This window comes from Pristiophorus japonicus, chromosome 8 (assembly GCF_044704955.1).
Source record: "Pristiophorus japonicus isolate sPriJap1 chromosome 8, sPriJap1.hap1, whole genome shotgun sequence".
In the NCBI taxonomy this organism is placed as follows: domain Eukaryota; kingdom Metazoa; phylum Chordata; class Chondrichthyes; family Pristiophoridae; genus Pristiophorus; species Pristiophorus japonicus.
The window spans coordinates 93,675,459-93,692,439 of record NC_091984.1 but is presented as its reverse complement, the minus strand read 5'-3'; the positions used below and the strand labels follow the sequence as shown (position 1 = coordinate 93,692,439).

Below are 16,981 nucleotides of genomic sequence, written 5' to 3'. Positions count from 1 at the left end.
AAGTAACTCTGGGTGATATTTTGGGCGTTGGGATTGCCCATTCTGATGATTCCGCCCCCAAAAAAGTGGGCGGACGGTATTATTTTTTCTCGGTGTTATGCACATGTGGAAAGTAATGCTCGGCGATAAGTGGGCGTCATTTTCCTTTTTGTGGCTAAATCGGCAATATCTGGGCGTTACACGTCACTTCAGCGTTAAAATGGACGTTAAGTGGGCATTATGCATGCAAAAATAATGGAAAATCTAGCCCCCTGTCCCCTAGTTTTTGTTTCCCCTATGAGTGGAAATATTCTATCTGCATCCATCTTGTCGAGCCCCCTCATTATCTTATATGTTTCAATAAGATCACCTCTCATTCTTCTGAACTCCAAAATGTATAGGCCCAACCTACTCAACCTATCTTCATAAGTCAAACCCCTCATCTCTGGAAACAACCTAGTGAACCTTCTCTGAACAGCCTCCAATGCAAGTATATCCTTCCTTAAATACGGAGACCAAAACTGCACGCAGTACTCCAGGTGTGGCCTTACCAATACCCTGTACAGTTGTAGCAGGACTTATCTGCTTTTATACTCTATCCCCCTTGCAATAAAGGCCAACATTCCATTTGTCTTCCTGATTACTTGCTGTACCTGCATACTAACTTTTTTGTTTCATGCACAAGGACCCCCAGGTCCATCTGTACTGCAGTACTTTGCAATTTTTCTCCATTTAAATTATAATTTGCTTTTCTATTATTTCTGCCAAAGTGGATATCCTCATATTTTCCAACATTATGCTCCATATGCCAAATGTTTGCCCACTCACTTAGCCTGTCTATATCCATTGCAGTTTTTTTGTGTCCTTCTCACAATTTGTTTTCCCACCCATCTTTGTATCATCAGCAAACTTGGCTATATTACACTCGGTCCCTTCTTCCAATATAGATTGTAAATAATTGAGGCCCCAGCACCGTTCCCTGCGGCAACCCACTAGTCACTGTTTGCCAACCGGAAAATGACCCATTTATCCTGATTCTCTGTTTTGGGTTAGTCAGCCAATCCTCTATCCATGCTAATATATTACCCCCAACCCTGTGAATTTTTATCTTGTGCAGTAACCTCTTATGTGGCACCTTATCGAGTGCCTTCTGGAATCCAAATACACCACATCCTCTGGTTCCCTCTTATCCACCCTGCTCATTACATCCTCAAAAGAACTCCAGCAAATTTGTCAAACATGATTTCCCTTTCATAAACCATGCTAACTCTGCTTGATTGAATCATGCTTTTCCAAATGTTCTGCCACTGCTTCCTTAATAATGGACTCCAGCATTTTCCCAACGACAGATGTTAGACTAACTGGCCTATAGTTTCCTGCTTTTTGTCTGCCTCCTTTTTTAAATATGCTTTACATTTGCGGTTTTTGAATCCGCTGGGACCGCCCCAGATTCCAGGGAATTTTGGTAGATTACAACCAATGCATCCACTATCTCTGCAGCCACTTCTTTTAAAACCCTAGGATGTAAGCCATCAGGTCCAGGGGACTTGTCCGCCTTTATTTTACCGAGCACTACTTCATTGGTGATAATGATTGTATTAAGTTCCTCCCCCCCTATAGCCCCTTAATTATCCACTATTGGGATGTTTTTAGTGTCTTCTACTGTGAAGGCCGATACAAAATATTTGTTCAATGTCTCTGCCATTTCCCTGATCTCCATTATTAATTTAGAGTCTCATTCTCTCGGGGACCAACATTTACTTTAGCCACTCTTTTCCTTTTTATGTACTTGTAGAAACTCTTACTATCTGTTTTTTATATTTCATGCTAGTTTACTTTCATAATCTATCTTCCATCTCCTTATCATTTTTTAAGTCATTTTTTGCTGGTTTTTAAAAATTTCCCAATCCTCTGGCCTCCCACTAGTCTTGGCCACATTGTATGCCCTTGTTTTCAATTTGATACCATCTCTTATTTCCTTAGTTAGCCACGGATGGTTATCCCTTCTCTTATAATCTTTCCTTCTCATTGGGATATATTTTTGTTGCAAGTTATGAAATATCTCCTTAAATATCTTCCACTGCTCATCAACCGTTGCATACTTTAGTCTATTTTCCCAGTCCAATTTAGACAACTCTGCCCTGATACCTTTGTAGTCTCCTTTATTTAAGCTTAGGACCCTGGTTTGAGAACCAACTTTCTCAACCTCCAACTGAATTTGAAATTCAACCATGTTATGGTCACTCATTCCTGAAGGTTTCTTTACTGCGAGATCATTTATTAATCCTGCCTCATTACACAGTACCAGATCTAAGATAGCCTGCTCCCTGGTTGGTTCCGCAACATATTGTTTAAAGAAACTATCCCGGATACACCCTATGAACTCATCCTCAAGGCTATCCTGGCCAATTTGCTTTTTCATAAAGGTTAACTTCTCTGCTCCTTTCTTTTGGCAAACAGATGAGATGTTCAATGTTTCGACTGGTTCGTTTTGTATAAAGAAAGAAAAACCGTAAACATAGCAACACAATGGCACCGTCATGTCCATAAAATCAGCTTGCATGCATGTCAATATGATAGCTTTCAGGGGCCCAAACATCTGAGAATGTAGTCAATGTCACAAAGATGTTGTTGCTTTTGGATGCAACAGAGATTTAGAAACTTTTCTGTGTGAGGGATCCCTGAGCACTCTTTGGACTCCTGTCCTTAATTCCAAAAGACGATGTTAGTTACACAAAAAAAAAGGTGCTATCCTGGTAGAAAATGTTTCTTTGAGAAATAATGGGGGGAATTTTAACCCACCAAAAATGGTAGGTTGGAGTCGGTGGGAGGTTAAAGTGTTCAAAAGTGAAATCCCAATCAGTTTTATTGGAGGCGGGATAGGGGGGTGGGTAACCAACCCATTCCCATAAGGCAGGTCTCAATTTAAATATTATAATGAGGCTGGCATGCCTCAGATTTAACCACCATTACAAATTTAACTCTAACTGGTCAGGTTTTTCAAGCCTCGGGGAACCCACCAGGTAAAATAAGGTGAGGACTGCTGGATTGAGGAGATAATTTCCTTTACACTTTCCTCCTGGATCCAGCGGCCCTACCTCACCCACCATCCACGATTGCAACCGCCCACCAAGCCTCCAATCCATGCGCCCCCCCTGCCCCGCCCCAGCCCCATGAGACCTCCGATCGCCTTACCAGACTCCTCCCTCCAAACCCGATGTTCCTCAAGCCACGATTCTCTCCTCCTCCCCCACCATCCCCCAATCTCCCGGTTCCTATCCCCCCACCCCTTGATGCTCCAGCCCCGATCCTTCCCCCCCACCTGATGTTCCGGTTCTGATCCTTCCCTCACTCTAATCCACCTCCGGCCAGATCCAGTGCTTTCCTCTCCACTGATCCTCGTCCAGTCGGCCGCGATCCTTCTCAATACAGGTAAGTGTGAGGTGTTACATTTTAGTCAGAAGAATAAGGAGGCCACATACTGCTTGGAAAATAAGAGTCTAAATGGAGTAGAGGGGCAAAGGGATCTAGGGTACAAATACACACATCACTAAAAGTAGCAATGCAAGTTAATAAGGCCATAAAAAGGCAAACCAAGCACTGTGGTTCATTTCTAGATGGATAGAATTGAAAAGAAGAGAAGTTATGTTAAAGTTGTATCGATTCTTGATTAGACTAGACTGAGAGTGCCGTGAGCAGTTTGAGGGGCCAAAATTGCTTCTTCCGATAAGGCCTCTGGCCGCCTGAAAGCGGCAGGCCACGGGGCAGCACAGAATAGCCACCGGGTCTCTGCGGAGGGGCCGCTGTTTTGGAAATTGCCCTTCCTCAGGTTTGGAGCAGTGTCCAGGACCGCTCCACCCATTTTTCCCTCGCGGCATGCACGTGTTGACCCCTTACCGACTGCCGGGGACCCCCTCGCAATATTGCTTCTTGGAAAATTTCTCTTTTCCCGGTATTGCTCCGTGGGAATAGCTCCACCGCAGGTCAGTGCTTCGGACAGCTCTCTGTGGCATGGCGGCCCGGCCGTCCTTAAAGGGGAGGGCGCACTGCCGTGGCCGCCATGTTATTTTTTTTGTTGGCCAACTGCCAATTCAGTCCGACAATCATGGTCGCAGGTTCGGCCGGGCCACCAACAGGCGGCCTGGTATCCCCTTCCTGGTGGCCCAGTGTTTGCCACTGAAGTGGCTACAGAGTTTGCAGTGGCCCTCCCCTTCAACTGAAGGGAAGAGACATTATGACGCTTCAGTGCGACGTGACTGGTCGGGGTGGCGGACCTGCTGCAAGTGCATTTCCGCCCCCCACCCGACCAGAACACCGCACTGAGGCCAATAATATTTCAAAGTGCTGAATTTCTCCGGTATCTCCACCCCTTGGAATGGGGCGGAGGAAAAACTTTCAAAACCGGTAGGTGTGCCCGTTTGGGGCGAGGCTCAATTTCGGCCCCTTGGTCTCCATATTATAAAATTGATATAGAAAAACTGGAGAAAGTGCAAAAAAGATTCACAAGGATGATATCTGAACTGAGAGGCTATACTTATCAGGAAACATTCAACAGACTGGAGCTCGTTTCTCTAGAAAAAGGAAGCTGCGGGATGACCTAATGAATGTGTTTGAAATTATGAAGGGGTTTGACAAGGTCGATGTAGAGAAGATGTGTCCACTTGCAGCGAAACCAAAACTAGTGGCCATAAATATAAGATAGTCACCAATAAATCAAACGGGGAATTCAGGAAAAATGTTTTTACCCAAAGGGTGGGAAGAATGTGGAACTTACTACCAGAGGGAGTAATTGAGCCATTGAGCTGAATTGCATAGATGCATTTAAGGGGAAGCTAGATAAGCACATGAGGGAGGAGAAGAAGGATATTCAGATAGGATTAGATGAAGAGGGGTGGGAGGTGGATTGTATGGAGCATAAACGCTGGCACAGACCAGTTGGGTCCAATGACCTGTTTCTGAGCCGGAGGCAGTCTCTGTGTCAAGTGATGGGGGACATAAATCTGATGATCCTCATAATCCCTCTTGCAGGTCTCTTATGCCTGAAAATTCCAGTTTGAAAACTTAGGGAAAGTAAAGTAGCCTATTCCAGAGATTGTAGAAAAATCCAGAGGACACAGTGCCCATTAAATGTGATCAGGGGCTTTGTGCTTTCTTCATAGAATTTCTAGAATAAATGAGAATATTTGTGTAAGAGTTTTAAGAAGCTGCATTTGGGAAACAGACTGTCAAATTTACACTTTCCAATATGGTGACAGAATTTGGGTCCTCTGCCATTATTGTAATAAGAACATACGAACATAAGAAATAGGAGCAGGTATAGGCCATTCGACCCATCGAGCCAGCTCCGCCATTCAATAAGTTCATAACTGATCCAATTGATTAATTCCACTTTCATGCCCTATCCCCAAAATCCCTTGATTCCCTTAGAGCCCAAAAATCTATCACAGCCTTGAATGTACTCAACGACTGAGTATCCACAGCCCTCCGGGGTAGAGAATTGGGGTGAAGACACTTTTCCTGAATTCCCTGTTGTGAAGAAATTTCTCCTCATCTCAGCCCTAAATGATCGACCCTTATCCTGAGACTATGCTCCCTAGTTCAAGACTTTCTAGCCAGGGGAAACAACCTCTCAGCATCTACCCTGTCAATCCCCCTCAGAATTTTATATGTTTCAATGAGATTTACTCTCATTCTTCTAAACTCCCTAAAGGATGGGCCCAATCTACTCAATCTCTCCTCATAGGACAACCCTCTCATCCCAGGATTCAATCTAATGAACTGTCGTTGAACCCCCTCTAAGTAATAGTGATGTTTTAGAAACATTTGAAAAAAGCCCTGTCCACACAGAAACTTTTACTTCAAAATCTCATCTATGAAACCCTTCAAATAACAGTAGTGTTTGGGAGGTTACACTGGATTTGAAATTCACCATTCTCTTGAATAGATTCAAGGCAGTAACAATATTAACAATTGTGCCTGTTCTTTTTGTTATAATGTTCCCTGCCCTCCAGTTTTATATATTTTCTTCCCCTGTGTTTTAGTTTTTCTGGGCCAGGCAATGAAGCACTTATTGAACGAGATGGCACACAAGGGCAGCTCCCAAGGCCTTTGCAAATTCTGCTTGGAGTTAGTTTTTACAAGATGCACAATAACATCTGGTCTCCATTTAGTGCCTTTATCCTAACAACATGGTCAAGAATAGTAATTTGATTGCCTTGTGGAGAATTATGGGTACAAACCCACATCCTAACAGTTTATTGGAGCACTGATATATTGTGTCACGATTCAACCAGCTTTAGGCATTTCAGAATCAATGCCAAAATCACATGGCCTCTCTCCCTTTGGGACAATTTACAGCCTTTCAGTTCCACATGAAATGACTGAGAAGTGGGACATCACTGCATAACATATGTATGAAAAGCTGAGCTTGTTTGGTTCACTTAAAAAAAAAACTCATGTAAGAACAGTAACACCCTTGGCTAACTCCAGCCGGGTGTCTTTACATGGCTTTGCCATATGGATTGATGGTGCGATTCTATTTTGATGGCAGATTCTGCCTGCTCACACATGGAGAAAAAAACAAAAGTTCCAAAAACGAGCTCAGAAAAACACCGTCCTTACAAAAACAGACATGTGGAGACAGAGGTACAGGGTGATAAATCACTGCCAAACAAAGTTGCCAAATGCTAAACTTTGAAGGTCTTTGGTCCTTAACTATTAAACACCAAACATTCAATTTTGATTGAAGCTAAGGAGACATTAATGTTTTCAATTATTTGAAACCACATCATATATCTTCTTGTCCAAAAATCCAATTAATTTATCTAATAGCCCACTTCCCAGCCATTTTCACTGGGAAGTAAAGTGCTAATGTCTTTGCTGCACGCCAAAAACTTTAAGTAAACACAAGCTTGGTTTGTTGATGGAGTGTGACGAGTAGTTTAGAATAATCTTACAATTTTTCAAATACGTGATATATATCAGGTGTGGCAACCTCGAGCAAATGGGTGATTTAATGAATAACATTCAAAAAATAGCCCTAACTCAATTTTTCTCTGGCAACATCTCATTGTGAAATTTCATTGCAAACTATTTGGACAAGCATTGTGGCAGATTACAAACCTTTTCCTCTAAAAGCACTCTAATTGAGGCTTACAAACGAACAAGCTAAACAATGAATGAGAGAGAGAGAGAGAATGTTAAATGACAAGCTTAGTAAACAGCTTAAATTCTTTCCATATCGACATAATTTATATTTTTGTTTTCCCTTTCAGTGAAACTGTTCACTTTGACAAGTGAAGTTATTAATGGTGAAATTCAGTTCTACGCCAGAGCTAAACGCTTCTATGAAGAGGTGCCAGCAACAGAGGAGGGTATGATGGGAGACTTTTTGGAACTCAACAGCATAGATGTGGAGGCCTCCAGTACGTTTCTGAGGAGGTTTGTAGGAGTAAGTCCAATGCTGCAGCTACAGATAGTTAACAGACTCTGTAAATAATGTATGTCTAAAGACCATTGTTACATAAATGCACTTCTGTACACTTAAATCAATATGGTAGTAATTTCTAGGCTAACTTCAAGTATAATTCAAGAGCGGCATTTACTGTGACACTACTTAACTCTTTAAAAAAACAAGGTGAATTTTGTACCCCTTAAAGTGAGGTATGCCAAAGTTGGAGAATAGAGCGCAAAAGTTTGGAGCCATGCCAGGAAGGTCCCAGGTTCAATCTCAGTCTGTACTGAGTTAGCTGTAGGGGAGCTAAAATCAGCCAGGTTTCCATTCCTCATTGCGAGCCATCAAACCCTATTTGCATGTGTGGATATTTGTATGTGAGAACAGGATCAGACTCAGCTGTGATACCCCCATGATTGAACAGCTTTCCAGCACTGTCAGGGCTCATGCAGCAACAACAAGAAAAATGTGCATTTTTATAGCATCTTTGATGAAATAAAATATCCCAACACACTTTATTGGGGTGAAACAAATTAATCAGACACCAAGCAGTGGTGGGAAAAGGGTTGGGGGTCGGTGACCAAAAGCAAGAGAGGTACAGATAGGTTTTAAGGAGGCATTTGAAGGAGCAGTGAGAGCTAGCAAAGCGGCCTTTTGGCTAAGATCATGCGTAACTGACCTGACAGGGGAGTAACCATGACCCCAACGTGGTTCTCCCTGGATCAGGAAGGTGGTTCTCCTATGCTTTTTGGAAATAGGTGTGTGTGTGGGGTTGCTGACCCATCCACCTCCATGGCACGAACCTGGTATTGCAGTACTTCCAGGAACGGTGCTTGGGCTCTAGATCTTTTGGCTAAGAGCATTAGCGCAGGGTGATCCTTGATGTGTGCAAGGTGACCTCTGGCGTTTGTAATCTGACAAAGAATTGGAAAGATTGGCTACGAAAAATTTAAAAAAAAAAGTGAGAGCTAGCAAAGTGGGGAGTTTAGGGAGAGAGTTCCAGAGAAGTGCTGAGATGACTGAAGGTTCTGCCACTGAAGATGGAGAGAACTGGGAGCTGAAAAGGAAGCAAGAGTCAGAAAGCAGAGAGTGCATGCTGGAACTTAGGGAGGTTGAAGAGGTAGGGCATGCTGAGGCCATGGCTGGAGCAGATAGGGAAAGGACTTTGGAAATTGCATTGGGATGAGGAGCCAAAGAAGGTTGGTAAGAATTGGGCAGCACAACTTCATGTGAAATTGTATATGGGCAGTGGAGTTTTGGAAAGTTGCAATTCGTGAAAGGTAGAACTCAGGAGAACATTGGAGTAATGAAGTCTCGAAGTGATAAGGCATAAATAAGCGTTTAAGTAGCAATGGGAGTGAAGTATGGATGCAGGTGGGTGAGGTTGCACAAGTCAAGATAGGTGGCCTTGGTGATTGCAAGGATGTGGGATTTGAAGAGCAGTTTAGGATTAAACTGTGGTTGCTTTTAATCAAGCTCAGCCAAAATGGGCATTGGAGGAGATGAATGGATTTAGAAGTAAAGGTCTGGAGATTTTGGTGGGAGCCAAACAGGACAGCTTCAATCTTGATGAGGTCGAGTTAAAGGAAATTGTTGCTCATACAGGAATTGATGTCAGCTAATCAGTTGGCAGCACAGCAGTAGTCAAAGAATCAAAGGGTGAAAGGGCAGGGTATGGTAATAGAGATCCAGGTCTGGGTGTCATCAACATACATGTAAAAGCTGACCCAATGCCAACAAATTAAGTCACCAAGGGGCAGCATGTGGACAAGGAAATGAAGGAAGCAAGAATGGAGAGTTGAGGCTCACCTAAGGTGACCATGCAGGGTGGGAAAAGAAGCCATTGCAAAAGTTGTGCTGACTGTTACGACAGGTAGAAGCAGAACCAGGCTAGGGCAGTGCTATAGAGGAGAGACAATGGAGATGAAATGGTCATCGGTGTCAACTGCCACAGAGAGATTTAGGAAAATAAGGAGACATTGCCAACCACAGTAGTAGTGACAAAGGATGCCACTGGTCACCTTGACCAGTGCAGTCTTGGAGCTGTGAGTAAGGTGGAAATGCTAGTGCAGCTGGTCCCAGGAGCATGGTGAGCAACACAATTCATCAAAGCATATTGTCGCCATCCTCCTGACCATAGCATGGACATATACCAATGAATGGTGAATTCTGCTGCTCATTATGCCACTCATGAGGAGTTCCAAATAGCTGTCTGATTGTCCAACAAACCACATAGTAACTATCATTCTTGGCGATGGCAGGAGATGAGCGGACCCCAAAATGGCATGCCTGGAAATGGAAGTTTGGAACCAAACCAATGCTCTGTGGCAGACTCAGTAATCTAATATTTGAGCCTTGGTGGGTCACTATACACAAGGGCCCAGTTGTTGATTGAGCAGTCAATCTGTCTCTCACATGAAACCTGGGAGAGTAGATCTGTCACTTAGGCTGGAATGTTTCGGACTTAGCTCCAGATAACCCTGAAAATAAATGCCAAAATAAATAAGATGGTTCTGGCTGGACAGTCGGAAGCTTACCACTGGCCTATACTGGCAGTACGCACAGTTATAAAATCCAGCTCTAAGCCTGTATGCACCTGGGGGACTTTAAACCTTAGCTTTATCAAGCTATACCTACACTCTGTAGACTTAGATGTGAGGTATGTTCTTACGGGTGAGCATGCTCAATCCATATTGGGCAAACTGAAACTCTATGGTTAATTTCTCAGTAGTTTAGTTTGAAGTCTCTTAAGCATGGTTTTTGAATGTATCAGATACCCAACTGAACAAAAGAAAACTTAGACATAATTGCTCACCTGCCTTCTTGACTGCATGGAGTATACAGAAGAATGTAGAAAATACAGGGGAGAGGGGTAGGAAACAAGGGAGCCATGCTCATAAAAAAAGAATAATAATGTAGAGATAAAAAGAAATGTATAATAAAAATATAAAATAAAAACAAACTGCTGCAAATGCACAGCAGGTCAATCAACATCCCAAAGAGAAAGATCGGGCAATGCCTCTGCTTTTCCCAAGACCATCATAGAAGCATAAAAGTTTACAGCACGGAAGGAGGCCATTTCGGCCAATCGTGTCCGTGCTGGCCAACAAGAGGCTATCCAGCCTAATCCCACTTTCCAGCTCTAGGTCCGTAACCCTGCAGGTTACGGCACTTCAGTTGCACATCCAAGTACTTTTTAAATGTGGTGAGGGTTTTTTCCTCTACCAGTGAGTTCCAGACCCCCAGAACCCTCTGCATAAAGAAATTTCCCCTCAAATCCCCTCTAAATCTACCAATTACTTTAAATTTATACTCTCTGGTTGTTGACCCCTCTGCTAAGGGAAATAGGTCCTTTCTATCCACTCTATCTAGGCCCCTCATTTTATACACCTCAATGAGGTCTCCCCTCAGTCTCCTCTATTCCAATGAAAACAAATCCAGCCTATCTAATCTGTTCTCATAGCTTAGATTCTCCACTCCTGGCAACATCCTCATAAATCTCCTCTGTACCCTCTCCAGTGCAATCACGTCCTTTCTGTAATGTGGTGACCAGGACTGCAGGCAATACTCCAGCTGTGGCCTAATTAGTGTTTTATATAGTTTAAGCATAACCTCCCTGCTCTTGTATTCTATGCCTCGGCCAATAAAGGCAAGCATTCTGTATGCCTTCTTAACCGCCTTATCTACCTGGCCTGCTACTTTCAGGGATCTGTGGACATGCATTCCAAGGTCCCTTTATTCCTCTATACTTCTCAGTATCCTACCATTTAATGTGTTTTCCATTTCCTTGTTAGCCCTCCCCAAATGCATTACCTCACACTTCTCTGGATTAAATTCCATTTATCACTGTTCTGCCCATCTGACCAGTTGATTGATCTCTTCCTGCAGCCCGCAGCTTTCTTCTTCATTATCAACCACACAGCCAATTTTAGTATCATCTGCAAACTTCTTAATCATACCCCCTATATTCAAGTCTAGATCATTGATGTATATCTCAAAAAGCAAGGGACCTCGTACTGAGCCCTGCGGAGTCCTACTGAAAACATCCTTCCAGTCGCAAAAACACCCATCAACCATTACTCTTTGCTTCCTGCCTCTGAGCCAATTTTGGATCCAACTTGTCACTTTGCCCTGGATCCCATGGGCTTTTACTTTTGTGACCAGTCTGCTATGTGGGACCTTATCAAAAGCTTTGCTAAAATCCATACACACTACATCATACGCTTACAACGATGGACGCAGCATCCACCATTGTCATCTCGGAAGAAGCATTGTTTTCCATGTTTAAAAATGTCATTTTATATTTACTCTCATATACCAATGGTACAAGTTTTCAAATTCAGAAACTATTATGCTCCTTCCTTTCTGGCCAGTCTTCCACCAATCATGCATACACAAAGCTGCAGCAGCACTTTGTCCTGCAAATAATAGTAAACTCTGCTCATCACTCAAAGGTCAAAAGGCTAAAAGTGGCTAATTGATAATTTTTATGCTCTCAAAACCTAATCTATTTTCATTCCTTGATGCGGAAAACCCAGAGCTACATGAGTGTGCTTAAGTACTTAATCTTTGGATTGGTTTGGCCTTATTTCCCAAATTAGAAATCATTCATATAGCCCCACGTAAGAGCATGAGTTTGTTGAAGATTTTGGTAAAGAAGTGATTTAATAAATTTGCACACAGCAACAGGTTTTTCACAGGGTGAAATCGAATGCAGATACGTGATTGGATGAATTTAAAACAAAAAAAATATTTTCAAAGAACAAGCTGTTTGGTTCTTGCTTTGGGATTTCTTCATATCCATTCAAATGGTTTGGGATGAATCGTTATGAATTTCATCACTATGCTTAACTAGTTTGGCTATTTAATTGTTTTTCTTTCGTACAATAAAATATTTTCACTAGCAAAGAGAGCTAATCATGGTATACCATTAAAAATGAACCACATTGAATGATTGAAAGTATATATAAACTGGCACCAAACATGAGTGAGAGGTATTTTTGTAACATTTGCAGTATACGCTCTGTATCCATACACAGGCTAGTAGAACCCCAAATACAAAAACTTTACACATTAGTGCTCTTAAACCAAACTTCAGTTTGATTTTACTGACTGTGATTGGATTCCTGCCATTCCACTATGTTGTACTCTGAGGCGATGAATGTTTTACATGATTTCCCTCTCTGAACTTAATTTTCAACATTTTAATAATATTTTTCACATTATAATTACCTTCTTAGAGTTGGATCACTTTCTTTTTTACTTCCTTTTGTCAAATTACATTTTAAAGCCCCCAACTGTTGTATATCATAGGCTAGCATCGACTGAAAGTAACAAGGCAGCTTCATAACATGTTTACATTGCTCATTTATAAACATTATAAGTTTGAAACCAATGTCCGCACAATTAAGGGACAACACAAGACCTCGGGGCCACAGACTGAATGGTTCTATACATATTGGAATTGGAATGAAAAGATCTGTAATTGCAGACAAACTATGTAAGTGGGCAGAGCCATGGTGGATGAAATGTAAAGAGACGAATGTTACACACTGCATATAGGAAGGAAAAGTAAGTAACACACGTACTCCATGAATGCTGCTGTAATAACCGAGGATGAATCTGAAAACTTAGGAGTCTTAGTAGACTTGGAAGAAGGGACTGAGTGTAACGTAGCCAAGTTCACTGACGATACAAAGATGGGAGGAAAAGCAATGTGTGAGGAGGACACAAAAATTCTGCAAAAGGACATAGACAGGCTAAGTGAGTGGGCAAAAATTTGGCAGATGGTGTATAATGTTGGAAAGCATGAGGTCATGCACTTTGGCAGAAAAAAATCAATCAAAGAGCACGTTATTATTTAAATGGAGAAAGATTGCAAAGTGCCGCAGTACAGCGGGACCTGGGGGTACTTGTGCATGAAACACAAAAGGTTAGTATGCAAGTACAGCAAATGATCAGAAAAGCCAATGGTATCTTGGCCTTTATTGCAAAGGGGATGAGGTATAAAAGCAGGGAAGTCTTGCTACAGTTATACAGGCTATTGGTGAGGCCACACATGGAATACTGCGTGCAGTTTTGGTTTCCATATTTATGAAAGGATATACTTGCTTTGGAGACAGTTCAGAGAAGGTTCATTAGGTTGATTCCGGAGATGAGGAGGTTGACTTATGAGGAAAGGTTGAGTAGGTTGGGCCTCTACTTATTGGAATTCAGAAGAATGAGAGGCGATCTTATCGAAATGTATAAGATTATGAGGGGGCTTGACAAGGTGGATGCAGAGAGGATGTTTCCACTGATAGGGGAGACTAGAACTAGAAGGCATAATCTTAGAATAAGGGGCCGCCCATTTAAAACAGAGATGAGGAGAAATGTCTTCTCTCAGAGGGTTGTAAATCTGTGGAATTCACTGCCTCAGAGACAGAAATAGATAGTTCCTTAAACGATAAGGGGATAGGGGTTATGGGGAGCAGGCAGGAAAGTGGACCTGAATCCATGATCGGATCAGCCATGATCGTATTGAATGGCGGAGCAGGCTCGAGGGGCCATATGGCCTACTTCTGCTCCTAGTTCTTATGTTCTTATGCACGATAAGTTCAACTAATGCAGAGCAACAATGACCAAAGCCAATAGAACGTTGAACTATGTATCCAAAACAGTGGAATACAAATCGGGGCAATCAAGATCAAACCGTCTCGTGCTACGGTCAGACTGGTCATGAAGACACAAGCTATGGAGATGGTTTAGAGCAGAACCATAAGTTTAATACCTAGCCTTAAAAGTTCTCAGTTCTTAGGAAAGACTGGAGAAGCTTGAGCTTTCAGCTTTGAAAGAAAATGCCTTAGAGATGATCAATTAGAAGTATTTAAGTTAATCAACATTATGGAAAAGGTAACTATGGAAATATACTTTCAATTAAATTGCAAGAATAAGAAAAGAGCCACATGTTCAAACTAATTAAAGGCAATTGTAGGACTGATATCAGGAAGTTCTTCTTCACACAAAGAATGTCCGGAATGGATTTCCGGACGCAGTAATGGAGACCAAAACTCTGGAATCATTCAAGAACCAATTGGATGGTGCAATGATAGGATTTCGGGATCATTCTGGATGAATGGATTCCGCAACAGCCAAATGTCCAAAGAGCTCTGGCACCGCTAGCTGTCGCAAGATGAAAACATCATGGCTGCTGTCAGGGTATCTGGCTGTCACTTGCATTATTCAATTCTGGGGGGCCGAGACCACCTTTGCTTTTGATAGAATGAAATTAATTTTGATTCATTTGTGTCATGGTATTGTTGGACGATACCTTGATGGCAACTTTGGTGTCATTGAGTCCCAATACTTTTGGGAATCCATCTGGTAAAAATGCTGACCTCTCTCCAGTTACTCCCTACTTACTGTTGCGAAAATGACAAATGTGTTGCCCCTAAGTAAACAAGACTCCAGTGACCTTCTTGATGCGGCGGTGCACAGACAATTGACTTAACTATCACCAGTAGTGGCTTAAAATGAGCGAGTAGCATAAAAGTTCAATGCAGTCCTGACTTTAACCACAACAGATAGAAGTGTCCTTGTGTTGGACATGGTCCGCAGATCATGCTGCAGTATACAGCACAACTTGGTGACTGCCTCCGTTCTGAAGCAAAGATAGTGAAGGCAGATCTCTTCCAATATGTCTAATGTGCCTGGGTCCTATAACGTAATTTCCAAGCTGCCTGCAGGCAAATGCCAAGTGTCTGCCTTGTCTCTCCTCCTCCTCAAGAATTCCTCTTCCTTCACAAAGACTCCAGCACAATTCCACCCACAGCTCCCACCCACCCACCGCCATCATTTGTGCGATCCTTCTTACACTCTCTGACAGACCTGCACAGACACATCTAGCCTGAAAACTTTCAAGATAAAAGACAACACTAAAATTCTGAAACAGTCCTGGGAATGAAAAAAACAATGCTTGATTAGTAGATAATAGAGAGCTGGCATATATAGTCTTTTAGGTTGGATTTTGACACAGGTCATATGTTATGCATCTCTCCTCTACAACAATAGAGATGCTTTAAAGGCAGTACCTGTGCATAAACATTCTGATTATATGTCTATCCAATATCAATCTATTATAAACTAATAATGTACGTTCAATCTTGACAGGGTCCAGGAAAGGCTGATACCAAATATGCCTTAGACTGTGGCTGTGGCATTGGCAGAGTCACCAGACATGTCCTGCTGCCAGTCTTCTCCTCTGTCGATGTGGTGGACATGATGGATAACTTTCTATTTGAGGCTCTTTCCTACATAGGAAAAGATGTGACAAAAGTGAAGGATTATTTCTGCTTTGCCTTACAGGACTTCACTCCACCCATCAAAAAATATGATGTCATCTGGATTCAGTGGGTAACAGGTGAGTCACGATTAGAGTACTGCAGAGTATTACAACAGGAACAAATCTGCTTTTATGTTGATACCGTTACCATTTAAATGTTATTGCTAGATTTTCCATCCATTCATAAGCAATGGGCAGTCTTGTGTTTGGTGTATACTTCCCAGAAGTGTCACACTTTCCCATCATGTTTTTCTGAAATTTGCTAATATTGAAAAATTAAACTAATTGGATAGAGCAGATAACAGGATCCAAAACTGATTTAAAAAAAAATATATAATTGGGTTGATAACTTTGGATCATTTGAAATATATATACCTGTAGAAATCAAGCTCGGCCATATCATTATGGAGAGGTGCTAAATAAAGACTAAGCTCTTGCCCATCGAAAAGGAAGGAGGATCACTCAGGCCACATTTGTGCACCTCAAGACAGTACAATATAGAATAGCATATGCAGTGCTCAGGAATAAACTTGGCTTTTTACTTTCTTGGCTGAGAGTGGTGTATGGTACAAGAAGACCAAAAGAAAGGAAAACATAAAAACAATAAACGCATTAAAAATAAACTGAAAAGGTCAGGTTTTAAGTACAATTTTTCTCCCTTTGCAGGACATTTAACTGATAAGGATCTGATGGGATTCCTAATAAAGTGCAAGTGCAGTCTGAAGGTTGATGGAGTTATCATCATTAAAGATAATATTAGTCGACAAGGATGCGTCCTGGACCAAACAGATAGTAGTGTGATCCGGGATATTGAGATTCTGAGAAACATCATAGCAAAAACTGATCTGGAGATCATCTGTGTGGAGAAGCAGCTGGACATCCCTGAACAGTTTGTACCTATGTGGATGCTGGCCTTGAAATAGTAATTCCTTCTGACTAGCTTGCTAACTTCAACCAGTCTACATATATTAGACCACAATTTTTTGAAAGGCAATGTCCATACCATATCCAATAGTTAACACTAGATAAAGATATATCATGATCCATGAAAGTCCAATGTAATAAACCACATCCCATTCACACCTTTTGTACATAATTCAAGCATAAGATGCTTATCCAATTTTCTGTTCTTTGTATTTATTTTTAATTTGATTGAAAGGTATAACATTTTTACTTTTCCTTCCCATGCAATTATGGTCAGGTCTATATCAACATTATTCTGTACAACC

The 16,981-nt window shown here is 41.8% G+C and overlaps 1 protein-coding gene across 1 annotated transcript in view; it reads left to right on the top strand.

Moving 5' to 3' along the window:
* Positions 1 to 16,757, top strand: part of ntmt2 (N-terminal Xaa-Pro-Lys N-methyltransferase) — a 41,037-nt gene extending 24,280 nt beyond the window's left edge. The window contains exons 2-4 of the mRNA XM_070886153.1: positions 7,254 to 7,429; positions 15,581 to 15,830; positions 16,419 to 16,757. Coding sequence (XP_070742254.1) covers positions 7,254 to 7,429; positions 15,581 to 15,830; positions 16,419 to 16,675 — 683 coding nt within the window. The 3' untranslated portion in view covers positions 16,676 to 16,757. The remainder of the gene's footprint in view (positions 1 to 7,253; positions 7,430 to 15,580; positions 15,831 to 16,418) is intronic.
* Positions 16,758 to 16,981: the final 224 nt, after the last annotated feature.